The sequence below is a fragment of the Coturnix japonica genome, chromosome Z (genome assembly GCF_054131305.1).
Source record: "Coturnix japonica strain WE chromosome Z, WE-NBRP24, whole genome shotgun sequence".
Classification (NCBI taxonomy): domain Eukaryota; kingdom Metazoa; phylum Chordata; class Aves; order Galliformes; family Phasianidae; genus Coturnix; species Coturnix japonica.
In genome coordinates, this window is record NC_140702.1 from 1,518,648 (window position 1) to 1,543,911 (window position 25,264).

A 25,264-nucleotide genomic window follows, 5' to 3' on the forward strand; every position below is an offset into this window, starting at 1 on the left:
AGAGTGGTGAGACAGACTGTTAGGCGTGCTGTTTCTGTACAAAGATGACACTTACCCGTTCCAACTGTTTCTTGGAATTCCTAGTACTTGAGAATTTCCTCGTAGTCACTGACAGACATCCTGAATGTGCAAGAACTGAAGATCCTCCAAGCACGTGCAATGAGGAAGTGCCAGCAGTGTTCACATCCTACTTAGGACATATTCTTAGAGGCAGAAGGGACACTCGTGGCAGATCCAGCAATGCTCATCTTCTCACCAAGGCGCATCCCCCTCTCACCCAGCAACAACAAAACACAGTGCATGAAGCTGTCTTCACTTAGGTTAACAATATGGAACATCCCTCAAGGCTTTGTGCCACAGAGCAGTAGCAGGGCTGGACTACAGCTTGAGGAAGCAGTGGAAGCCTTTCCCTGTATGGTTACAGTGTCCCTGCACGCACCCCACAGCCAGAGCGTTGCAAGCTGAGCTGCCTTGATGTTTCTTGCACTCACCCCAATCTCTGCGAATGAAGACTCGGAATGCAGCCAAAGTATTGATTGAGCACGAGCGTGCCTTTATTCAATGAGACAAAGGAGGGCGTGAGAGGTCCAGGCTTTCAGATGGAACCAATCCTACGTTGTTATGGAGAGAGTGGCTCAGAGACGATGCTGCTGCCTGTAGTCTGGGACTCGTGGCCTGATTCTACACCCTCCTGTGTGATGCTCGGCTTCTCCTCAGTGACGCTGACCTGAGCCTGCCTGGTGGTGCTGCTGTTGAGGGACTCGGGCTGTGCTTGTGCTGGTGTGTCCTCAAATGGCAGTGGGTCACAATCCATGCTGGTGTCTGAGGTGTCTGGCAGGCTCAGGTCAGCAGCTTCATCAGGGATAGCATGAATTATGGCTTGAAGCTGGATGATATTCTCCTCTCCATTGATGCATTCACATAGAATGTTGTCCTTTGAACTGCAGCATCCTGTGCTTCCTAACAGCTCTATATTGATGGAAGCACAGGATGCTGCATCATCATATGTCCTGCGTCTTTGGCTTACACAAGGGCTGGAGTCACCTAGGAAGAAGTAGATGCAGAGTGGTTAGTGTCGAACGTTCACAGGATGAATCATGAAGGAGGTTCTTGACATGTGGCTATGTATTGGTGGTGGGCAGAAGCAAATAGGCTTCTAGCAACAGTGTCACTGTCTTGAAAGTGATCCTCTTGCAGGTCCAGCTCTTGTGTTGACAAGAGACTCATTTGGGAAAGACAGGGGTCAACTGAAGATGTCAGGCACAGGCTTGAAAGCTAGGAGGAGGTACAAGCCCACTGAAAGCATGAATTCTACCTGTGTTGCTGACAAGCAGTGTTTTTGCTGGATTTGTTTTTGCTGGATTTGCTCGCTTACCTGCCAGGAGCACGACTTCTGTTTCTGATGGCTCCCTGGCATTGCTCTGCAGTTGGTGTTCATCCACTGCTGATGGTCTGCACAGGCACAAGCAAGAACACCAACTGCATGCTGGTGACTCCATCCTTCTTCTTGGACAGCTTGGTCTGGAGAGAGAAAACAGAGCATGCTGTCAGTCGTGGTGCAGGGTGAGGGAAGAGCTGCACCGAGCCCCTGCCAACAGTTCCCTATTCCTGGCACTGCCTGCTTTCAGCTGAAACACAGCTTAGAAACGTTCTCTGTTTCAAACAGCAGAGGATGCTTCCATTCCTACAGATTAGCCCTCAAGTCCTGCTGGCTACATTCCTCTCCACCATTTCGAGCAACATGAAGAGCATGTAAGCAAAGGCTCCACAGCCAGACAGGACAGGAGTTGGCAGGCTACATTATATATAATGGACAAAAAATAAACCAATAAGACAAACCAAACAAATGATGTTAGCAGCTGGAAAGCGAAGTCCTCTTTACCTTTCAGATGGAAAATTAATGACTGTGTGGAATCCGCTCGGTACAGCTGTGGAGTCATCCTCCATCTCGATGTCCCTGCTCCGTGTCAGAGTGGGAGAGCTGCTCTGGCCACGTCTCTGGGCCTGAGCCTCCTGCACTGTGAGCAGCTTCATGGCAGGAGGAGACACAAACACAGACATGGACCCGCCCAGAGAACTGTGCCCTGCAAGGGAAAACCACAGGTAAGACAGAGGATCAGAAAGCAGCAGCACAGCCATCCCAGTTCAGCATTTCTCTCAGACTTGCTTATCCGAGACACAGGAAGAAGAGGAGCTCAAACTAACCGTGTGCTCAGAGGTATGCTCATGGCAAAGGAAACAGCCACAATTAAGAGCAACTCACTATACTGAAACAGGCAAACAAAAACCCTAGAAAAACTCAGGGGCTGGGATTTCAGAAAGATTTGCTGCCACAATTCAATCAAGCTTCACCTGCTTGCAAAACATCTTAACAGCAGTGACAGTTCTCTACATGGAAGGTTTGGTTTTAGACACACTACGGATCCAAACAGAGGGCCATATTCAAATTTAAACCCTGAAGCCTGTTGTCTCCTTGACAGCAAAAGCATTTTTAAAGGTTTTGGAGAAGGCCTGGATTGGATCAAGGTGTCAGATCAAGCTAATGGAGGAAGACACTCACCCTCTCCCACGGCTGGTGTGGATTCGGAGCAGAAAAGGACATCTGCGTGGCTAATTATTAACTCGACCACATCTGTCTGCGTCTGCAGCTCCATGCAGGCAGCTTCATTGCTGGAGCAGGCAGAAGGGCTCTGCTGGGATCTGAAGAAAAGGCAGATCTTACAAGTCATTTCCCCAAGATCATTTCCCCAAGTCTGAATTTCTGTAGCCAAAAACTGTCAAGCTGGGCTCTGGAGACTTCCGCAGTGGGCAATCAGCGATGCCACTAACGAAATTCTCCTGGATGATCAGGGACACAGCAGTCCCAGCTAAACAAGTGAGTAGAAACTGTCATCTCGAAATTGTGTCCCTGGGGATGGAGGAGAGCAGAACTAAGCATCGTGTAGAAACGGAAAAAGAAGTTTACCTTAAGAGGTTTGGAGCCCACACAATCGCTAAGTTCTTAGCGTCCATGCTGGTGTCGGAGCAGTTCCCGGCCAGAGTCGCCAGGTGTCTCATCAGGTACTCGAGGGTCCTGGAAAACAAGAGGGGCAGATGTTAACCACCAAATAGCAAGCCGTGCTGCAGTGCACAAAACAAACATAACTTCATCCAGCTCAGCAGACCGAGTGCAGCACTGACCTGTAGTGAGGAGCGGGCAGCTGCTGGATGGTGTCTTTCATTCTGTGCACCCGCTCCTCCTCTGTAGCAGCACCAGCAGCGTCCTGGAAAAAGGCAGGAAGGGATTCAGACACCAGTCAGGCTGGAGAGCTGCCACAGGTTTGGGAACCATGGGGACAGCGCGCTGGTGGTCAGCACCGAGGCAGACTCGATGCCTTCCAAGAGGCATCAGGGGAACACAGCAGCACGCAGCCTGTGCCATCAAGGCCAAGCAGTGCAAGCTCTGGGGGGCTTAACAGCCTGCCAGCGCAGCGCAGCTCCTTGCAGCAGGCATTTGTCTCCAAGATGCTATTAACCCCATTCTACCAATAGTTGGGGAACAGCAAAGGAAAGGGAATTCTCACAAGCAAGGTGAATACCTTAAATAAGCACCTCCTGGCACCACCACAAGTGCCATCAGTGAGAGGCAGGATGTGGCAAAGACATGCCTCATGGGGCTAACAGAAAGAAGACCTCAGAGCTGGGGCAATGCTGCAACCACTAGCCAGGATGCACAGGGAACAGGTACGTGTCATTTCCAAGACATTGCCCTGAGCTTACCAAGAACTTGTCATACAGCTCCTCGGTCAGCAGCGGGTTTGGGAGCTCCCTGAAATACATTTTGCACAGGGAGCTCACGCTGTGAATGTCTTGGACGCTGAGCTCGGGAATCTGCTCTGTATCGAATTCATGGCTGCACAGAAAGACACAGAATTGGGCAGAGGGCTTTGAGAAAGATGAAAACAAGTCCAAAGCCACACAAAATACAGTCAAGAAAAGGAAGGGGTTCCTCTGAACACCCGCAGCATGGCACGTGCCCCTACTGACAGCTGTGTCAGTCGCAGCACTCTTACCGTAGTCGCTGGATCTTGGACTTGACACCAGACAGGCGGTATATCCCCCGCACCACGCCATGAAGCTCAATGAATTGAGCACAGCTCTGCAGGACCTGGGGGACTACAGAACAAGAGCCAGCAGTTAGCTCATCTTGCCCAAAGGAGCAAGATCTCAGGAATGGGCTGTTCCTTACCATCACGCCCAGAGCGCAGAAGGTGCTCCCCCAGGTCACACCCAAACACCCCTTCCTTCTTCAGCTCCGGCTCCGTCGCTCTCCTGGGGCGGGCCTTCACCAGGGAGCGAAGGAAGGGGATGAGCTTGCCCCGTCTCCTTGGCACTGCACAACAAAACAAAGAAACCAGTTCATTTCAGGCTTGGATCGGTTGGACGAGGCCAAACATAATGCATTTGACAGAGCATGTAACAACGGGAAGAGCATTCCCAGCAAGGGCACTCAAGAAGAGATTTTCCCTATTTCTGGAGGTGCCCAAGGAGCTTAATGCAGTCCTCTTGCTAAGCTTGCTGTACTTGGGTATTAATGAACCCCCTTAAAGCCACATTCTGACCCCAGTTTACTAACCCGCATTGTGAAATGTAAAATACGTACCAGGCTTTGGCAATGAATTGAGGAGGGACTCAGGAACTTTTCCACTGATGAGTTCCGCGCACTCACCAGGGAAAAGCCCAACCTGTAATAAGAACAAAAGACAGGTGGGCATTAGCGCAAGCCCAAAGCCAAAGGGAAGGTCCTCTGACACCGACACAGGGCAACCGTTTGCATCCAGCAGCCATCCTGTGCAGGCAGAGCAGCTCCAACCTGAGACTCCCGACTCTACTCAAGTTGTGCTCTCTAGTCAAAAACGTGTGCCTACCTCAAAGCCACGCTTGCCTCTCCAAAAGGGGCTCAGCTCCTTTGGTGGCATATCAATAATGCTCACCAAATCTCCAACCTGCAAGAGATTGAAACATAAATCCCACATTCAGCAAATCTGGTAGGAAAACACAGCTCAAACAACTGCCTTCTTCTATGCATGACAACAAGGAACACCGGTAACTGCTTACCTCCACGGAGAGCTCACCCGGCCCCTGGGCGACGTAGGTCTTAATAACATGGGCTGCCGCAATCGCTGGAACGTTAATCGATGACACTACACGCTCCAGCTGCGGCTTCCGCATGTTATCAGCCTGCAAAACAGAGCACAGGCCATGGTCAGGAGATGAGGACAAACCAGGAGGATTTCAAGGTGAGGAGCACATCTGCAGAGAAAGCTGCAGCAAATGCGCTCTATCCTTATCAGGAGCACTTCAGAAGGAGCTGCACGTCTCATCACAGTTATTTCCCTTCCTGGCATGCATTGCCAGGCCATGCAAAGATGCATCTCTCTCAACCCAGACTAATCAGCAATGGCACTGGCGCAGACAGGTGGCCTTTTTGGCCCATTCTTTCCTGCAGGAGAGTACATCTGCAGCTCCTTCTAATGGCTCAACACTGGGAACAAAGTCCAGCCAGAGCTTCATACTGTACCTCCGTCGCCGCCACCTCAGGTTCCCGGCTGATCCCACTGCACGCGACGCCCATCACAGCAAGTGTGAAGACTCTGGAACAGAGCAGAAAGACACTTCTGTTTTCTCTATTCACACAGCACAGTATGGACAGACTTCTTCAGAACTACCCGTGCATACCCTGCGGCAAAACCATGCGGGGGGACAAAACATGGCAGGTACCTGGCAGTGAGATCACCTCAAGCTATCTGCAGCAGTTCCTTGTCGCTTTGCTCTGATGGAATGAGAGCAAAAGCTGCACCGAGGCAGTGGGCGGAGGGTGAGGAGAGGAGAGAGAAAGAGCAGGTCAGTGAGCAGGGCTAAGACAGTCATGGAATAACACACACAGCACAACCGTCCCATCCACTTGCTGCAAGACATGCTGAGTCTCAGGCTACGTGATGCCTGTCCGCCCAGCAACTTTACAATGCTTCCACTACTGAGCAAAGACAATGGAAGAAGCACGGGACAGGTGCCAACTTTACTGATACCCCCTTTGGAACGTGTGTACCAGGGGAAAATTACGTCTGATGGTCCAGAGTAAGCAATACGGTGCTGTGAGCTCCAACAGCCAGCAGTTCTCAACACCTCACTGCCACCCATCCATCCCACGCTAGCTCAACTTACCTACAAGCTGCTGCACACGATGGTGTGAAGAAAAAAAAAATAAAGGAACTAACTAACTAACTAACTAACAACACTAACTAACTAACAACACTAACTAACTAACGGCACTAACTAACAACAGTAACTAACAAACAGAACTAACTAACAAACAGAACTAACTAACTAACGGCACTAAAGGCACAAGAACAACAACACAACCAACCACTCCGACCACTAGCTCACCCACAAAGGAACACAGAACGCACCGCTCCTCCCCTCATTCCAGCCGCTTATGACATCACCAACGGCCAACAGCCTGGTCCACCATGACCCCCCACAAGGCGGGGAGCCAAGACCACGTGGTCACATCTGATTCCAACACGGCACCACAACATTCCAGGACTCAGTGTGGGCTTGGAATTCTATCCTGGTGTGGCAGCGCAATGGGAGGTGTTACGGCACAGCTGAAGAGCTGACAGACAACGGACGTTTCCAAAGGAGGGTGCCAGATTAACTCTCAGCATTCTCTTGCGGGGCTCTTAGGGATGCTTCAAACCCATTTTCACTGCCTAGCTCATTTCTAGAAAGTCCAGTTGAGAAATGCTCACTTTGTCTGGGGAACGCCTCTATGCATCATGAATGAAAAATAAAATAAAATGGGCACGCGACCCTATGAAACTTACCTCTCTGCTCTTGCTGTCAGCCAGACACCTCAGATGAGTATGACGTGTCCCTGCTCCTGAATGAAGATCCACCCCAGTCTGTGTTCCTCTCTGCTCCATCTCTGGCTCTAAAAGAAACACAGACAGAGATGATTACAAGATCCTTTGTGCAGACGAAAGACAAGGGTGCACACGAATTCTGTTTAGCAAGAAATACTACAGTCCCAATGGACTGCGGTGGTAGTACTTGAATCCTCATATGGGACTGGAGCTCAACAGGTCAACACATCAGAAATAAAACAAAGTGCATCTGGAAGACGTGTCTCAAAGCCCAGAAAAATCCAACACGGGAGGGGGCTGGACAGTGGACCACAAGTGTCCATTTCCATTGCAGCTCCCTGTAGAGAACAGCACCAATCAGCAGGCGCGAATCAATTCATTCACAAGCTGCACAATGACTCTGTTCTTTACATGATAAAGAAACACACAGAGATTCCTGACCAAAAAGTTGGGAGTTAATAACGACCAAAGAGGTTCCTGTTCCTACGCCTAATCCTCTCACCCCAACTCCTGGATGATGCCCACAGGCTTCAAGTCAGCTCTCAAATCCATTGAACTCCAGTCACAGAACTCCATCAAAAAGGATGTCACACATGTGACACTTACATACATTTTGCATCAGAAACAGTGACGCCAGCAGGAGCAGAGAGGTGACTATCCCCCTGTACTCAGCACTGGTGAGGCCACAACTCGAATTCTGTTTCCAGTTTGTGGCCCCTCACTGCAAAAAAGACACTGAGGCATTGGAATGTGTTCAAAGAAGGGCAACAAAGCTGGTGAGGGGTCTGGAGCACAATGGGGCCATATGAGGAGAGGCTGCAGGAGATGGGAATGTCCAGCCTACAGAAGAGGTGGCTCAGGGGAGACCTCATTGCTCTCTATAACTTCCTGAAGGGAGGTTGCATTGAGCTGGAGGTCGGCCTCTTCTCTCGTGTCATTATTGATAGAACTAGAGGGAATGGTTTCAAGCTGCGGCAGGAGAGGTTCAGGCTGGACATTAGGAAATATTAGTTCTCAGAAAGGGTGTCCAGGCACTGGAATGGACTGCCCAGGGAGGTGGTGGAGTTTCCCACCCTGGGGGTGTTCAAGGAACGTCTGCAGAAATCCCTGCTGAAATCCTGACCTCTGCCACAGGTGGCTGAGTGACACAAAAGCTGTGTCCTTGGTTCCCGGCCTTACCTTCCCATGCCGTTCATCTTGCTCTGCAGCTCCTGCTCTGAATACTCTTCTTCTATTCCCATGTGATGTACCCTGAAATACATCATTTAGTGAGTCTGAACAAAACATAAGACATTAATTGGAACTGTGAAGAAATGTTTTTTGCACTTTACTTGGAGAATGTTCCATGCTATACCTTCTTTTCTCAATTGTAACACGTGATTTTTTATAAAAAGAAACACAGCAAGTCAGCTTTTCAGTGTGCACATTGATGAAACTTGGTGAAATACAACTTCAGAAAAAGGTAATTTGAAAATTTAAATATTCTTATCAGAATCTCTGCTATTAGTTACCGTTCCCATGTTCTGATTTGATGATGATTCTCTCAGAGCTGTTTTGTCACTCCCCCCCTCAAATGCACTTCAAGTGCTTTAGGAGCATCACTGGAATTTTGAATAAACTTGATATATTTTAGCAAAGCTGCTACAGATGCATGACTGAAGTACTTTGGAAAAATATAATCTTGATTAAACGCTGAACAGTGTTATTTAATTATAATCCAGGTAATTAAATTAATTAAACCAAGGGAATCACCTCCCAGTCAGTCAGCTCCCACCAGGGAAATCGCTTCCCTGCCAAGCAGATGCAACCAACACAAGCTGCTACATCACTCTAGGGCCCCACTGAGTCTTCCCAAGGGGTCTCCAAAGGTTTCCCTGTTGACTTCTGGGAACCTGGGAACACTCACATGGAAGCCAGTGCCCCCTAATGTGCCCCAGAGGTCTCTCAGGGCCCCGCAATTAGTTCTACAGACATCCAGACATGCCCCAGAGCAAGTATGTGTGCAGTAGAGACTCTGTCATTTAACTCAAGGATCTGGGATACCTGAGGGAGAGCTTTTTCACTAAAGACAGAAGCAGAGAAAGCGTTCAGTATTTCCGCCTTCTCAGCATCCTCTGTTACCAGAACCCCTTCCTCTGTTACCGACCCCTCCCAACACCCCTTGTTTTTTGTTTATTATCAAACTATTAACATACTACAAAATAACAGCACTCATTACATAAGTAACATCATCATGCCAGCATCCCGACCACCTGCTTTAGAGATTTATCATTCATTTTGTGTAACACTTCAAACACTGCAAAGAAACAAAGCAAGTGCAGAAACAGGACGACACTTCCCTCAGGATTTTACAGTCTCATTCATGTCTGACAGATGGAGGCCCTGACAACAAGAGCTGTGTCTGTCCATAACAAGGACTCACCTCTGCAGGTGCAGGGGCAGCTCTCAGAGAAGCCTTCTTCATTTCTGCTTTCTTCTCTTTTTGTCTTTTGTCTGGGAGCTGGTGTCAATCTGCCTGAGGGAAGGGTGGCCCCTTCAGAGGGATCTAGATAAGCTGGATCAACCTCACTGGGCTGAGGTGAATGGGATGAGGTTCAGTGAGGCCAAATGCCAGGTCCTGCACTTTGGCCACAGTAACCCCATGCAGCGCTATAGGCTTGGGGCTGAGTGGCTGCAGGACTGTGCAGAGGAAATGGACCTGGGGCTGTTGGTCGATGCTCAGCTGAACATGAGCCAACAGTGTGCCCAGGTGGCCAAGAAGGCCAATGGCATCCTGGCCTGTATAACAAATAGTGTGGCCAGCAGGAGCAGAGAGGTAATCATCCCTTTGGACTCAACACTGGGGAGGCTGCGCCTCAAGTCTTATGTTCAGTTTTGGGCTCCTCGCTACAAGAAAGTCATTGAGGCACTGGAACTTGTATGTGGAAGTCTGTCCCTTGAGCAGCTCCCATTCATCATCAGCTCCCATTCTGAACCCCACTGTGCAAAACTTCTAACTTCTACTGCAGATGGCTGCAGTCACCAAAGCTCAGCCCACTATCCAGGTATCAGCCTTCTCCCTTCTGTTTTCCATCTTAGCCCATAGTTTTGCTCCCAAAAATGGAACTGCACTCCAACAGTCAAAACACAAACTAATACATCACTTTCACTGCTCCTTCCTGCACCCCCAAATTAATGGTTACCTGACATCCCCTACAGCACAGCACCTGCTCACAAGTAACATTCAAACTCTATTCTTTCATACTTCTTGATAGAGGACAGTAAAAACTCCCTTCTGCATGGCGGTAAGGACAGTCTGTCCCAATCACATCCCTCTGTGTGCTGAAAGCTGCCATTGGATCTCTTGCAGCCTGCTGGCTGCTGCTCACAAACACAGGGAACTGCACCACACTGATTCTAAAGAGAGAAAGGAAGAAACTCTGGTGGGAATGGGCACCCAAGGATTGCAGAGATGCTCCAGATTGTGCCAGAGATGGAATCTCAGAGTGCTGGGACATGATTGATCACTAAGGAAAACACTTGGAAGCACATTCAATCTGCAGAAGCTGTAATTACTGGGCACAGTCAGCTTTCCTATGGCTCAGCTGGAGTAGGAGGGTGCTCTCACACATCTGCTCAGGGGCTTCAGCTGAGACACTTGCAAAATGCTGGGATCATTCTGATGGAAACTATGTCTTCAGATACCATGGTTAAATCCATCCAAAATGATCAAGCGGAGCCTTAGCTCTTGAGCAGCACTTCTTCCCCACCCTTCACTACTCCAAGCAGCTCCAACAAACTTCTCAGAAGAAATCCAGGCCAGCACAGACCTGGCAGACCAGAACCAAGTGCAGCTGGTGGGACGGCAGTGCCCACTCCTTGCTTCCACCCTGCTCCAGCAGGTTAAAGAGTCTGAGCATCACTGGCCTTTGACAGCTCAAGACTTTCAGCACCTCATGCCAACATTTCCCACTAAGATACACCTCAGGCATTGAATTCTCTTCTCACTACCTCCTCCCAGTCCCTCCCTAGGAACAGAAACCATTCAGATTCTACAGCAAACTACAGCATCTGCACTGCAAGAGCACACTGAACCACCTGCAACAATGAAACGTGGTTTTGGAGAGTGGGTTTGAAAACACACCTTTAGACAGCTGTCTCCCTGTAGCCAAAAGGAAACCAAGCAGCAAAAGAAGAGTCCAGCCTGAAACATGCCCATGCTACTAGCCCAGGTTTTTCACAGTCAATGCAGAATCCATCCTGCTCTTGAGGTGACAAATGACCAGTGGGTCTCCCCTTGCTCCACCCCTTCTCCTTCAAAGCCAGAAAAAGAAAGAAAAAACAAGCAGAAGAAACCCAGACGTACCTTTCCACACACAGAGCAGAAAGTGGAACAGCAGTTGTCTCCTTCCTGAGACATGGTGGGGAGCATCCCAGAGGAAGCCCAAGTTCTTTGCTTCTCTCCACAGGGACTTCAAGCACTCTTGGCAAGAGCTGCTTTGGTTCTTTCTTCAACTGCTTCCATCACCAGAATCTCCTTTGGAAAAGGAACCCGAAAGAAAGAATCAGCAAATGAAAAAGAATGAGCAATAACCACTTTCCCAGCTTTCTTCTGACATGCAATTTAGACTCTCAACTCTGGCAAGGTCTTAAAATCAGCTGGTTACAAGAACTGTCCCCAAATATATCCAGCTTCTGTATAGCTGCCGTTATTTCTGTCAGTGAGTGTAATCACAGAATCATAGAATGGCCTGGGTTGGAAGCGACCTCAAGGATCATGAAGATCAATCACCTCCCTGTCCCTGCTGGCCATCCCCTCTTCTGATGGAGCCCAGGGGACCATTTGCTCTCTGAGCTGCAAGAGCACGCTGATGGCTCACGTTCTGTTTTTCATCCACCAGGACCCCCAGGTCCTTCTCTGCGGGGCTTCTCTTAAGGACTGCTCCTCCCAGGCTGTAGAAATGCCTGGGATTCCTCCAGCCCAAGTGCAAAACCTTGCACTTTGCTGTCTTGAACCTCATTAGATTCACCTAGGCCAACCTCTCGGTTGAGCTCCCTCTGAATGGCATCCCTTCCTTCCACTGCATCAGCCGCACCACTCAGCAAACAGCAGAGGGTGCACTCCATTGCATCATTGGTGTCACTGATAACCATGTAAAAAAGCACTGGTCCCAAGACAAACTCCTGGATGACACCACTTGTTATTGGCCTCCACCTGGACACAGAACCATGAATCACCACCCTCTGTCTGTGGCCTTTCAACCAATCCCTTATCCACCAGGTGGTCCACCTGTCAAATCCACATCCCTCCAGTTCAGAGATAAGGATGTGGTGGAGGGCCATGTCAAAGATCTTGCTCATGTCCAGGTCAATGACATCAGTTTCCTTCCTTTTGTCCACAAATGCCATCACTCCATCATAGAAGGCCACCAGATTGGTTAGGCATGGCCTTCCCCTGCTAAAGCCACGCTGTCTGTCTTTGATCACATGCTCATTCCTTATGTGATCAAGCATATCATTGAGGCGGATCTGTTCTTCACCATCTTCATCACAGTTCTACATTTGAATCAAATAATTGGTTTTCCTGTCACGAAGAAAACCTCTTTGTCTTCTACTCCTGCTGCACTTCTGTGCTTTCACCAGCAGCAAAGGGAGAGGCCACCTCCTAGATCCAAATTTTAAGAAACCAACACCCAATAGGTGTCATCTGAAGTAAAATAGCAGAGAAATTAAGATGACTCTTCTGCATCCAGCTTGGATCACTCCCTCACTCAGGCACACCACCATCAGATCAAGGAGATGCTGCCTTCAGCTTAGAGACTGTATGGGAAATCACAGCTTGAACCTCTGATTAATCAGCTGAGGCAAGTGTTGGGTCAGCTGCGGGAGCACAGGTGAGAGTAATCTAGCTGTGCTCACAGAAGGGGTGGACCTCGACTCCACCTCCTCTGAGACCTCATTTAAAGGCTGACCACCACTGAGGCAGCATCTCTTGGAGACTGCCTCAGCTTTCTGGTCAAGGCATTGACATTGGTGAGTTTTCCTTTGCTAACAACCTTTAACTATTTACCACCATCTTGGTTAACATCTTTATATTAGCCACCCTTACAGAGACCAAAAGGGTTTGGGCTTCCAAACTCTCAGCAAGCATTTGGATCAGCCAGCTTCCTGCTGGTGAGCCCCCTGCATCACTGCTGCCTCCTTTGGTACTGTACCCGCAGATGCTTCAGAGCTCATTAGCATGGACTTCCTTCTTCCCCTCAGCAGCTGCTCCTGCTCTCACCTTCATTCCTACTCAGATACCGGCCGCTTCCAGCACCAGCTGACCTGCAAGACACAGAAAGGAAAGGTGGGAGTCATGCAAACGCACAAGCCCAAGGCTGCGTCACCACCACGTATGGCAGCCTCGGGAAGTCAGCTGCAACTACAGCCTTTGTCAGAATGGAAACAGGCACCGTCAATTAAGTGTGACCTCTGAAGTCATTGCCACCATCAGAAACAGGCACTGAAATCGCTCACTTCACTGCAGCTGGTTACCTCCAAATTCTTTTACTTTTAGGAAAATGCGGACACGTAATTGAAGGACACCAGAAAATTGACATCAACTTCATTGTAGGTGGTTAAGCTTGGAAGCAGGACTTGAGCAAGAAAAGCTTCTCAGCTCAGAATCACAGAATTATCAAGGTTGGAAAAGACCTAGAAGATCATCTGGTCCAGCCATTACCAATAATTCCTGGATAAATCATATTCCAAACGTTTCTTGAACACTCCCATGGTTGGTGACTCCACCACCTCCCTGGGCAGTGCATTCCAATGCCTGACTACCCTTTCTGAGAAGTAATATTTCCTAATGTCCAGCCTGAATCTTCCCTGGCACAGCTTAAAACCATTCCCTCTAGTTCTATCACTGATTACTCGAGAGAAGAGGCCAAACCCCAGCTCACTACAACCTAACTTCAGGAAGTTACAGAGAGTTATAAGGTCTCTTCTGAGCCTCCTCTTCTACAGGCTGAACAATCCCAACACCTTCAGCTGCTCCTTGTAAGGTTTTGCTCCAGACCCCTTACTACCTTTGTAGCTGAAGATGTTCCAGAACCGTAAGGTTTTCTTGCATGGAGGGGCCAAAAACTGAGTAGGTCAGACCTCCTTCTCTCCATCATTGCTGTCATGTGGAAGGGTGTCCTTGGAACTGCAGTGACTCATGCATCCTAAGTGCACTCCATTGATGGAAGGACACCGTGCATCATTGCAACTTGCCGGTGGGTTCCTGAGTTGGCAAGGGCTCGATTCGCCTGGAAGAAGTAGACACACAGCAGTTAGTGTAAACTTTCACTATCCAAGAGGGCAAAGGCTTGGTGCTGCCGGTCAAGCAGGTTTTAAGCAGCTTGTGAGACTCATTTGAGAAAGACAGGAGTCAACCAAAGATGTCAGGCACGGGCTTGAACGCAGGAATACAGAAGGAGGTACAAGCCCACTGAAAGCATGAATTCTACCTGTGTAGCTGACAAGCAGTGTTTTGAAAGCTGGGTTTGCACCCTTACCTGCAGGACCATGACTTCTGCTTCAGAGGGCTCCCTGGCACTGCTCTGCAGTTGGCGTTTGGCCACAGGGGATGGTCTGTGCAGGCAGAAGCAGGAACGCCAACTGCCAGCTGGTGACTCTGCCCTCTTACTGGGAGAACTCAGTCTGGAGAGAGAAAACAGAGCATGCTGTCAGTCATGGTGCAGGGTGAGTGATGAGCTGCACCGAGCCCTTGCCTATATTTGCCTGTTCCCGGCACTGCCTGCTTTCTGCTGAAACACAGCTTAGAAACACGCTCTGTTTCAAACAGCAGAGGATGCTTCCATTCCTACAGCTCAGCCCTCATGTCCTGCTGGCTACATTCCTCTCAACCATGTCAAGCAAGATGCGGAGCATGTATGTGAGCAAAGGCTCAGCAGCAGGAAAGGACAGGAGCCGGCAGGTGTAACTGCTTTCTGAGGAAACGGTGCTCACAAGTCATCACTGAATGCTCTCTTGTGGGTCAGCTTCGGAGAAGGTAAAAAGTCCTTCACAGAGCGCTCCATGGACAGACTGCTGTGTCTGCTGGGGGACCTGGTTAGGTCTCTGATTCTTACGTTAAAACCTCCTCGGCCTCAGCTCACTGCCATCTTTAATTTCTAGTGCCAGCAAGTCCAACCAACAGCTCTGCTTACAGGAGAAGCACAATTGGTTTCATGTGCGTGGCCCTGAAATCTGGAAAACCCCAATGTTTCCAGGTACAGCCAGCACAGACCAGGATAGACACCAGCGTGGCTCTCTGCATCTCATGAGTGCCTGCCAATCAGGAAGGAAATGCACCTTGTGTGGCTCCACTGAGCCCGTAGGACAACTGTTTTTTAGTTGAGTGCTCGGAGATATAATGGACAAAAAATAAACCAATAGAAATCACCTGAACAATGATGATAGTGGCTGGAAAGGGAATTCCTCTTTCTTTATCTTTCAGATGGAAAATCAATGATTGCGTTGAAGTTCCTCAGTACAGCTGCAGGCCCTTCCTCCGCTTGTATCTTGCTGCTCCGTGTTGCAACAGGAGAGCTGCTCTGGCCTCTCCTCTCAGCCTGTGCCTCCTGCAGTGTGAGCAGCTTTGTGGATGGAGGAGACACCAACACAGACTTGGGCCCAGGCAGAGAACTGTGCCTTGCAAGGGAAAACCACAGGTAAGACAGAGGATCAGAAAGCAGCAGCACAGCCATCCCAGTTCTGCATTTCTCTCAGACTTGCTTATCTGAGACACTGGAAGAAGAGGAGCTCAAAATAACCATGTGCTCAGAGGTATGCTCGTGGCAAAGGACACAGCCACAATTAAGAGCAACTCACTATACTGAAACAGGCAAACAAAAACCCTAGAAAAACTAGGGGGCAGGGATCTCAGAAAGCTTTGCTGCAACACTTCAATCAAGCTTCACCTGCTTGCAATAATTCTTAACAGCAGTGACCGTTTTCTCCATGTAAGGTTTGGGTTTGGACACACTAAGGATCCAGGAATGGGGCACCATATTCTAATCTAAGCCCAGAAGCCTGCTGTCTCCTCGAGAGTAATAGAATTTTCAAAGGTCTTGGCGAAGCCCTGGATTGGATGAAGCTGTCAGATCAAGATCAAGCTAATGGAGGAAGACACTCACCTGCTCACTCTCCCACGGCTGGTGTGGATTTGGAGCAGAAGATGACATCTGTGTGGCTGATGAGGTATTCCACAACATATGACTGTGTCTGCAGCTCCATGCAGGCAGCTTCACCACTGGCGCAGGAAGATTGGCTCTGCTGGGATCTGAAGAAAAGGCAGATCTTACAAGTCATTTCCCCAAGGTCATTTCCCCAAGTCTGAATTTCTGTAGCCAAAAACTGGGCTCTGGAGACTTCCGCAGTGGGCAAACAGCGATGCCACTGACGAAATTCTCCTGGATGATCAGGGACACAGCAGTCCCAGATAAACAAGTGAGTAGAAACTGCCATCTAGAAATTGTGCACCTGGGTTTGGAAGAGAGCAGAACTAAGCATCGTGTTGAAACGGAAAAAGAAGTTTACCTTAAGAGGTTTGGAGCCCACACTATCACTAAGTTCTTCGCATGCATGTTTATCACCGAGCAGATCCCAGCCAGAGACACCAAGTGTCTTATTAAGTCCCATGGGGACAGTGCACTGGGCTTTGAGAAAGATGAAAACAAGTCCAAAGCCACACAAAATACAGAAAAGGAAGGACTTCTGCAGAGCCTTCCATACGGTCTCACATCACAGCTAGAAGCAGGAGAGCTCTTGTGGCACAAAGCTTGGGGCTGGAGAAATCAAGGCTGCCTCTAAGATAGTGCTTGCAAAGAGACTTGTGCTCTAGACACCTCACAGCTTCAATGTTTTTCTTTGGACATATCCCAGGATTTCAGTGTCCTTCCTGCAGTGAGGGGCCAAGAACTGAACACAGAACTCAAGGTGAGGACTCACCAGTGCCAAGTACAGGGGGATGATCGATTCCCTGCTCCTGCTGGCTCCAACCTTCTGCATTCCAACTCCAATCTAAACCATTCCTGCAGTGGTAGTACTTGAATCCTCATTTGGGGCTGGACCTCAACAGGTCAACACATCAGAAATAACACAACGTGCATCTGGAAGACGTGTCTCAAAGCCCAGAAAATCCAACTCTCTGACCTTGGCACAATTCACCAACCAAGAGCCAGGCCTTGATAACTTGGCTGATCTGAGCTCACGGGAGCGGGCCAGACACTGGACCACAAGTGCCCATTTCCATTGCAGCTCCCTGTAGAGAACAGCACCAATCAGCAGGCGTGAATCAATTCATTCATAGGCTTCGCAATGTGTCTATTTCTTTATTAAAAAAAACCCACATCGATTCCTAATCAAAAAAGGGAGGAGTTAATATGGACCAAAGAAGTTTCATCCCCAGCTCCTGGATGATGCCCACAAGCTTAATGGCAGGTCTCAAACCCATAGGACTCCGTTCACAATTCTCCATCAGAATGGATGTTACACTTGTTCTATACACTCAAGCAGACTGAGCAGTGGTATCTCAGTCACTTAAAACACACAGAAGCATACAAACCCAGAGCACACACATCCCTTCCTGTGGTACTGCAGCCCACAGCTCACCCTCACACCTCTGTTGATTCCTGGTGTTTTACACCCATGCAGCCTCGCTACGGTTCCATGGGTGTCACACAAGACCTGCAGGACCTCTTTCTCTGCAAACCCCACTTGCAGGCACTGGCTCATGAGGTTCACCACCTGCCCTCCTGCGCAAGAACAAGCACTAAGAACGAGAGCAAAGTGCACCGGATTCAACCTGGCCTGCTCCCACCCTCAGTCCCGCCAGGGATGCAGACTCATCCTCAAAGCCAGGCTGGACATCAACACATGTATCATTCTTCAAGCACCCCATCCCAGCAGCAAGGGATCAAAGTGCTGGGACAGCAGAAACAAAAATGCTGTGAGAGTTTCCTGTTGGCACTGAACATGAACAAATCTACCGCTGAGCAACAGGATGTGAGACAAACAGCAGAAAACAACCAACCTGCAGAACTAACTCGTTTGGGGTTGGCCCAGATGTTTGCATGCTCCCTTTCCATGGCCCAGGCCAAGCTTGATGCTTGAAGCTCCTCATTTGCACAGGGGGAGAACGCTGCAGATGGGATGCGGTGGCTATGCACACCATGCCTTTCTCTTGCTTTTCCTCTCTCCATCTTCCATTAGCAAACAGCATCTCAAAGTTTTCCTTCCTGAAAAAATCACTGGTTAAATAAGAACTGGCAAGCTTGCTTTTAAAACTGCCTTGTTTATACAGCTTGATGCTTTAAAGCAGAAGCTCACCTAGCACTGTTGGTCAAGTACAATTTGCTCTTGGTCAATCCATGCTGACTATTCCTGAAGATTCTTCCTCTTCTCCAGTTGCCTTGAGATGCCATCTAGAACAAGCTGTTCCAGCACCTTTCTGCGCTTCTTTATACCACAAAAGCTAGGAAAGAAGAAAATATTTCCACATTAGGCATATACTTCAAGGAGGCTCCAGACAAATGGAGACAGAGGAAAGCACTGGCAAGCCAAAGCAGGTCAAAATGTCCCACACAGCGTTAGCTACGGAGACGATAAATCATGCCCCCCAGATTGCTTGCACTACAACACCCATTCTGAAATAATAGAAGCTACCGAGATACCAGTTTATTACAACCCAGAAGTCCTTTAGATCGTGCACTCCCTGGTGTAGTGACACTGGGGGATGAGAATCCATTGAGAAAAGAACCAGGCCTGCTAAGCTCCTTCCCACACTCCCAAGGAAAACAAACCAACTGCACCGCTGCCAGCACAACCCCACAGCACACAGCAGGGAACACAAACAGCTACCCAGTGCTCCCCTTCACTCCCAGCCTAACTACAAGTCCACAGGAGGATTCAGCAGGAAATCAATACAAAACACGTGAGTGCACACAGGACTGCATAAAGCGAGGATGGAACTGCACACGCGTGTGTGTGTGCACAGGGCTGCACGAGTGTCTGCGAGCACATCCCCCTATTGTCCACCCTATAGACTCATATCCCCCCGTATCAGAGAATCATAGAATGGCCCGGGTTGCAAAGAACCGCAGCCATCACCTAGTTTCAACACCCCTGCTATGTGCAGGGATGCCAACCACCAGCCCAGGTTGCCCAGAGCCACATCCAGCCTGGCCTTGAATGCCTGCAGGGATGGGGCATCCACAGCCTCCTTGGGCAACCTGTTCCAGTGCAACACCACCCTCTGAGCGAAAAACATCTTCCTAAGATCCAACCTAAACGTCCCCTGTCTCAGTTTAAAACCATTCCCCTTGTCCTATCACTATCCACACTCATAAACAGCTATCCCTGTGGGTGTGCACCCACCTGTCAGCTTGCTCTCTTCCCTTCTAAGTCATTCATTCGACTCCTGTCCTCCTTAGAATATTTTACAGGTTTTGACTTGGGGTCAGAGATTTTAAGTGGACCGTCTGGAATTGAAGACTTCTTCACCTGCCTGTTCTGCCAACTGATCTATCTATTTTTCTTCAGTCAGGACTTCTCATGATTAGCAATTAACTTTTTAAAGCCAGCCTCCTACCTATCTCTAGTCTGCATCTTCAGAGTGATAAAATAGGTTTCAACTACAATGAGAAGACTGAAAAAGAAACTTAAGACTGATTTCCCCAGAGCTCTGTAAGTCAAGTCTTTGAGGGAGCGGTGCAGTTCAGTATTACAGGTTTGGAAGGGATGAGAATTAGACAGAACTGCTTCCTTGCTCTGGCACTGGTCTCAAAATAAACACTGAGGAATTTACTGTCTCATAAAGTTCCATTCCACATCAAGTACTTTCCTTCATATGAAAGGTGTGAATTACATACCCACAGTTAATACTGTGTGTTAAGTAGCAGCCTAAGAAGTTCTGTGGATACATGTTGGAAAAGAGTTACGTGGAACAGTTTTGAGTTTGTGGAGACAACTCAGTCTAAAAGCTCAAAGATTCAGCTTTGCATAGCTGCAGTTGTCCCCAGACAATGATGTTCTCAACATCACCAAGCGATACTTCCACCATTCATTATCTCTAAGGAATGCTTCAACCTGCCCTGAATGTCAGAATTTCCAACTGGACAACAAAAATATTTTAATTATTTAACTCTCGGGAATATCTAACAAAAAGGAGCAGAAATCACACTACTGCACTTCTCCTTTAAGAAATACCTACTTTTACTTATTAAACTTACCATAAGACAAACATCACACGTTACCACATGCAGTCTTAAGACAAAAATGAAACCTATATGAACAACTAGCCCTCGTACTACACTTTGTTGAACACTTAACAAAGGTGAAGTGATATGATCAGTAACCCCTAATAACACATTAGCCTGCAAAGATACAGCCTTTCTGAAGAAAATTCCTGAGCAATTGGAATAGAAGAATCTCAAATTGTAAGAAATGCTTAGTATCTTAAAGGGCAGACTTAATATGCACAGTATCAACACTAAAAGAGGCTGAGGACAAACTTCTTTTTTATTTTTTAACTTGGAAGTGCTGATACTACAGACACATTTCCGTGGTACATCACATAAATGTAGGTGTCTGTATTGCTAGTCAAACTATTTCCATTGCCATGCTGAACAGATACACGCAAGTACTAGAATGCTATCATGAGGAAGTCAGTAGGTTACATTTAATTTAGAAGCAAGATGCAATCAAAAGCACGCTTAAATAAAAGCATACCCTTTTCTTTCACTCAAAATAACAGCCCAGAAAAAAATAAAAACAAAACAAAACCCTCATCAAGAATGTTAAAGAAATTATCTACTAGATCTCGATGGGAAGTAGAAGCACATGCTAGTTTTAGGAACACAGCACTTGTCTCATTATCTGAATGCATCTCAAGGCATGCTGCTTGTGAAACTGGGGAACTTCTATCATTAATAGACAAGTACCGTGCCCTGATAGATGGTTAAACCGCTTGCAGTGCACTGTCAGATGTACAGGCTGGTGGCTGTATGTGCTGTGACCAAATAAACCCCACACTGAAACCTTTCAGAATTTTAGGACCTACAAGGCTTGCATTCATATTTAAATTAAAAAACTCCTAAGCTACACATGTTCTAAGTTTCCATTTGTTAGACACAACATACCTTTGGAAGTAGGTGCCTGAAAGGGTATGCCTTCTACTTGCTTCTCTGACTCTTTGAAAAGAGCAGGAGCAGGAAGTGCAAAGGGCAGCTCATTTCTTAACGCTGACTCTGCATCAACATTCTCTGTGTTTGCACGCTTCTTAGATGCCACTTTTCTTGTCACTGGAGTTGACAGTGTGAATTCCATATCACCCAGTTGAGTATCATGCCTCGAATGCTGCCAGAGATGTAACAAAAGGTTTTCTGATCACAGCCGGAGAAGTTACTGTCAAGGAAATTCTAACAGCTGAGAAGGTCAGACACAATGCTTATAAAAACATCATACACTACTTGTCTATTGAACAAAAGAGTTGAAACCTCTGATTCTCTCCTAGAATAAGTTCGTTTCTTATACACTGTCAAACGCCATTTTTTGATTTGTTCATCTCAGTTCTCCATTTAGGATTAACCCTCACCAGCTTATCTAAACATAACTATGAATTATCACATAGTTTTGCTGCAAAATTTCAATCACATCACTGTGCATGTTCTTGTCTTGAATTTCTTTCGGTACCTTTCAAGCTCTGTCTACCTCTGGCCTAACTCCAGAATCTTATGAACTGTGCCTTATCGCTTCCCGATGTGTTTTAAAATCCTCCCTGACTCCTTTACTTGTTCCTTTGCTTGCTGTTTCTGTGCAAACCAAACACTGGAGTTAGGTTTCTCATCAAACCAACCATGTCCTACAGGCAGAAGGCACCAAAATTTATGCTTAACATGCTTCTTTGCTGAATCTGTATCTCCCTTTGGTCAAGGTCCACTAGATACTTAAATACAGACTAAGCTCTATATACAATGAGAAGCAGATTTCTGGATTAAGTGCTGTATTTTTTCTGTAAGAAACTAGCACTACATCTTCACAGACCTGCTGTCATGGTTTAATAGTGTTGTAATTTTGCTATCAGTATTCCACATCATAACATCATATAAAGCATGAATAATTTTACTGAATCTGCAACTTATCAGAAGAAGACTACATCTCCCAGAGAGCAACACGATAGGTCACGGGACCTGGACTCTATATTAACCCTGTCGCAGAACAGACTGACGTCTTTCGAGTTCTGGCGTTCAGGGGAGTGTGTGGGAGCCTTCAGCCGTTCGCCTAGATTTATAGTAGGCCTCTCGGTTACGGGACTCATTCTCTCTCCTATTTTGCTTGATTCGTTAGCTCAATTTTCAATTATATTATATTCTATTGTGTTATCCTGTATTTCGATATAGTATTTAGTAAATAAGTGTGCCTTCTTAGATCGTTGCCGCTGTTTTCTTTTCCTAATTAACTTTTTCCTTTCGGCCTAGGGCCCCTCCGGGGCCTACGGCCCCCTGTCACGGACGCAGGTGGATTTTTAGTTCAAACCGTGACAGATTTTGGTGGAGAATGCGGGCAAATTGAGTTGCTGTTTTTCTGTGTTTTCTTCTGTTGCTCTTTTAGCTTTTAACAGAGTTACGAGTTTCTTTCCCTGTTAAGGAGCTATCTCGTGTTTGCGATTCTGCACCTGTGAGCTTGACCTTGAAAGTCCAGGCGGACTGCCAATACTCCGGTATATTTTATAAACACTGCTGAGCTTTGTTTTCTTTTACTTTTTTTCTCTCTATTGGAGGAAAAAAAAAAAAATGTTTTCTCTACTAAATTTGTTTTACCAGGGACTGTGTGCCATTGGTTCCTTTTTTGAGACGCTCCGAACATATTGGGTCATGTTTAAACTAGCCACTTTTTCTTATGGAGCTATACAATTGTATAATGGATTGAAAGCATGGTTAGCAATGCTCACTTCGTATCTGTATACAGCTCCAGAGGGAGCAACTAATGCAACTAATTATACAGAAATGGTGATTTTTAAGCGTGCTCCTCTTTCTTTCTATGAATCCTTTATGCAGTTTTTGAATGATCAGTGGGCCACACTCTTAATCTCCCTGATCTTACTGTTGATTATTGTAATAATCTCACTCAGTATCTGGATTTATAACATCCGGAGGAAGTCTTCCCTAGAACCAGAGAATACTGAGTGGCAGGGAATTGAAGAGATTCTCAAAGGACAGACATCTTCAGTGTTATGGAGCTTCACTCCTGAACACTTGAAGAATCCTGAGAGTTTGATTGCATATTTGAGGCAGGAATGTTGTGGCTCAGGCAGATCTCAGGAGGCACACATGATTTTGGGCCTAGCTAATGCTTATCGGGCCTTAGTCAATACTATTCCTGAGAGGGAAGTTTTTGAAGCTGAGAGAGAGAGTCTCAGGGCCGAGAAGGAGAGTCTTAGAGCTGAGGCAGAAAAACTTTGGACTGAGAAGGTAGAGAGAGAAAAAGCTTTTGAAGCTGAGAGAAAAGATCTCCTGTACCAACGAGACTCAATCTGGTACGAGAAAGAGAGTCTTAGAGCTGACGCGGAAAAACTTTGGGATGAGAAGGTAGAGAGAGAAAAAGTTTTCGAAGCTGAGAGAAAAGATCTCCTGTACCAACGAGACTCAATCTGGTACGAGAAAGAGAATCTTAGAGCTGACGCAGAAAAACTTTGGGATGAGAAAAGCTCCCTGCAATCCCAACTCAACACTCTCCAGTCCGAGCACAGCGCCCTCCAGACCGAGCACGACACTCTCCAGTCCGAGCACAGCGCCCTCCAGTCCGAGCACGACACTCTCCAGTCCGAGCACGGCGCCCTCCGGTCCGAGCATGACACTCTCCAGACTGAGCGCGATGCCCTCCGGTCCGAGCACGACACTCTCCAGACCGAGCACAGCACCCTCCGGTCCGAGCACGACACTCTCCAGACCGAGCACAGCGCCCTCCGGTCCGAGCACGACACTCTCCAGTCCGAGCACAGCGCCCTCCGGTCCGAGTACAACACTCTCCAGATTGAGCGTGATGCCCTCCGGACCGAGCACAATGCCCTCCAGACCGAGCACAACACTCTCCAGTCCAAGTATGACGCCGTCCAGTCTGAGTGCGGCACCCTCCAGGCCAAGCATGATGCCTTCCAATCCAACTGTGACACCCTCCAGTCCGAGCACAACACTCTTCAGTCTGTGCATAATGCCCTCCGGTCCGAGCATAACGCTCTTCAGACTGAGCACAATGCCCTTCGGACCGAGCACAACACTCTTCAGTCCGAGCATAATGCCCTCCAGTCCGAGCATAACGCTCTTCAGACCGAGCACAATGCCCTCCAGACCAAGCTCAACACTCTCCAGACTGAGCACACTGCCCTCCAGGCCGAGCATAACGTCCTCCGGTTCGGGTACAACACTCTCCAGTCCAACTACAACAGCCTCCAGACTGAGCTTGGTGCTGTCCAGTTTGAGCGGAACGCTCTCCGAGACCAGCTATGTGCCCTCCAGGATGAGTTGAATGTATTTAACCAACTACCAGGGGCACATGTAGTCCAATTTGGCCAGCCACTGGGGGCACATGTAGTCCAATCTGACCAGCCACCGGGGGCACAGGTAGTCCAATTGGACCAACCATCTGGGACACCAGATACAATGTTGGTTGCCCCTGTAAGAGGGCGAAAGACAAAACAAGTTTCAACTCAGTTAGAGAAAATGCAGAAGGAGTTAGAAGAGCGGAGGGAGTTAGGAGAGCAGGACTCAGGAGACTCAGGGGAGCAGGGGGAGTCAGAAGACCAGAAGAAGTTGGAGGAGCAGAGGATGTTAGAGGGGTATAAGAAGATGATAGAGGAGCAGAAGATGATAGAGGAGCAGAAGATGATAGAGGAGCAGAAGAAGTTAGAGGAGCAGAGAAAGTTAGGAGAGAGGAAGAAGAAGGAGGGTTACCTGGAGGAAATAACACAAGCATCAGGGTCAGGGTCAGAGTCAGAAGAGGAGCCAAAAGCTACTTTTTCTTTACGAGAATTTCTCAAGTCCAAACTTGTAGATGGGGCAGCCTCATCAACACAGCTGCCACCATCAACACCTGGGACTCTTGATAGAGCAAAAGGTGAGCAAAGTATTACGACCATTATTGATCGATCTTTTAAACTGAGTGAAATTCGAGATCTAAGAAAGGATTACACACGTCAGCCAAAAGAAAATATGGTCACTTGGTTACTTCGCTGCTGGGACAATGGTGCCAACAGTGCATGGCTCGATGGCAGTGAAGCTCGCCAACTGGGTAGCATTTCCAGGGACCCACGTGTGGACAGAGGTATTGGCACATGCCAAAATCGGTCCTACACC

General features: G+C 47.9%; 1 protein-coding gene and 2 long non-coding RNA genes across 3 annotated transcripts; all 3 read right to left on the bottom strand.

Moving 5' to 3' along the window:
- Positions 1-530: 530 nt before the first annotated feature.
- On the bottom strand, positions 531-11,635 carry LOC146753359 (rho GTPase-activating protein 32-like). The gene is made up of 17 exons (XM_085530452.1): positions 11,251-11,635; positions 8,085-8,156; positions 6,867-6,973; positions 5,761-5,833; positions 5,561-5,633; positions 5,098-5,220; positions 4,908-4,985; positions 4,643-4,724; positions 4,229-4,372; positions 4,053-4,155; positions 3,760-3,892; positions 3,181-3,263; positions 2,966-3,073; positions 2,561-2,700; positions 1,883-2,084; positions 1,376-1,521; positions 531-1,044 (listed from the first exon to the last, which is right to left on the bottom strand). Exons 5-17 carry the CDS (start codon positions 5,612-5,614, stop codon positions 620-622), a joined length of 1,821 nt encoding a protein of 606 aa, XP_085386578.1. The 5' UTR covers positions 5,615-5,633; positions 5,761-5,833; positions 6,867-6,973; positions 8,085-8,156; positions 11,251-11,635; the 3' UTR covers positions 531-619.
- A 1,425-nt stretch (positions 11,636-13,060) lies between these two features.
- Positions 13,061-17,165, bottom strand: LOC146753360 (uncharacterized). The gene is made up of 6 exons (XR_014939937.1): positions 16,863-17,165; positions 16,049-16,194; positions 15,316-15,563; positions 14,426-14,570; positions 13,955-14,176; positions 13,061-13,211 (listed from the first exon to the last, which is right to left on the bottom strand). It is a non-coding gene; the product is annotated as an uncharacterized LOC146753360 (long non-coding RNA).
- Positions 17,166-17,522: 357 nt separating this feature from the next.
- On the bottom strand, positions 17,523-21,920 carry LOC146753361 (uncharacterized). The gene is made up of 4 exons (XR_014939936.1): positions 21,053-21,920; positions 18,243-18,387; positions 17,947-18,151; positions 17,523-17,668 (listed from the first exon to the last, which is right to left on the bottom strand). It is a non-coding gene; the product is annotated as an uncharacterized LOC146753361 (long non-coding RNA).
- Positions 21,921-25,264: the final 3,344 nt, after the last annotated feature.

Excerpts from the sequence above, each read along its gene's own strand:
- LOC146753359 (XM_085530452.1), bottom strand. The coding sequence starts at position 5,614 with ATGGGCGTCGCGTGCAGTGGGATCAGCCGGGAACCTGAGGTGGCGGCG. Across the intron at positions 5,221-5,560 it reads CTGAGGTGGCGGCGACGGAG|GCTGATAACATGCGGAAGCC; the intron begins GTACAGTATGAA and ends TCTGTTTTGCAG. Across the intron at positions 3,893-4,052 it reads TCCAAGATCCAGCGACTACG|CCATGAATTCGATACAGAGC; the intron begins GTAAGAGTGCTG and ends CTTTCTGTGCAG.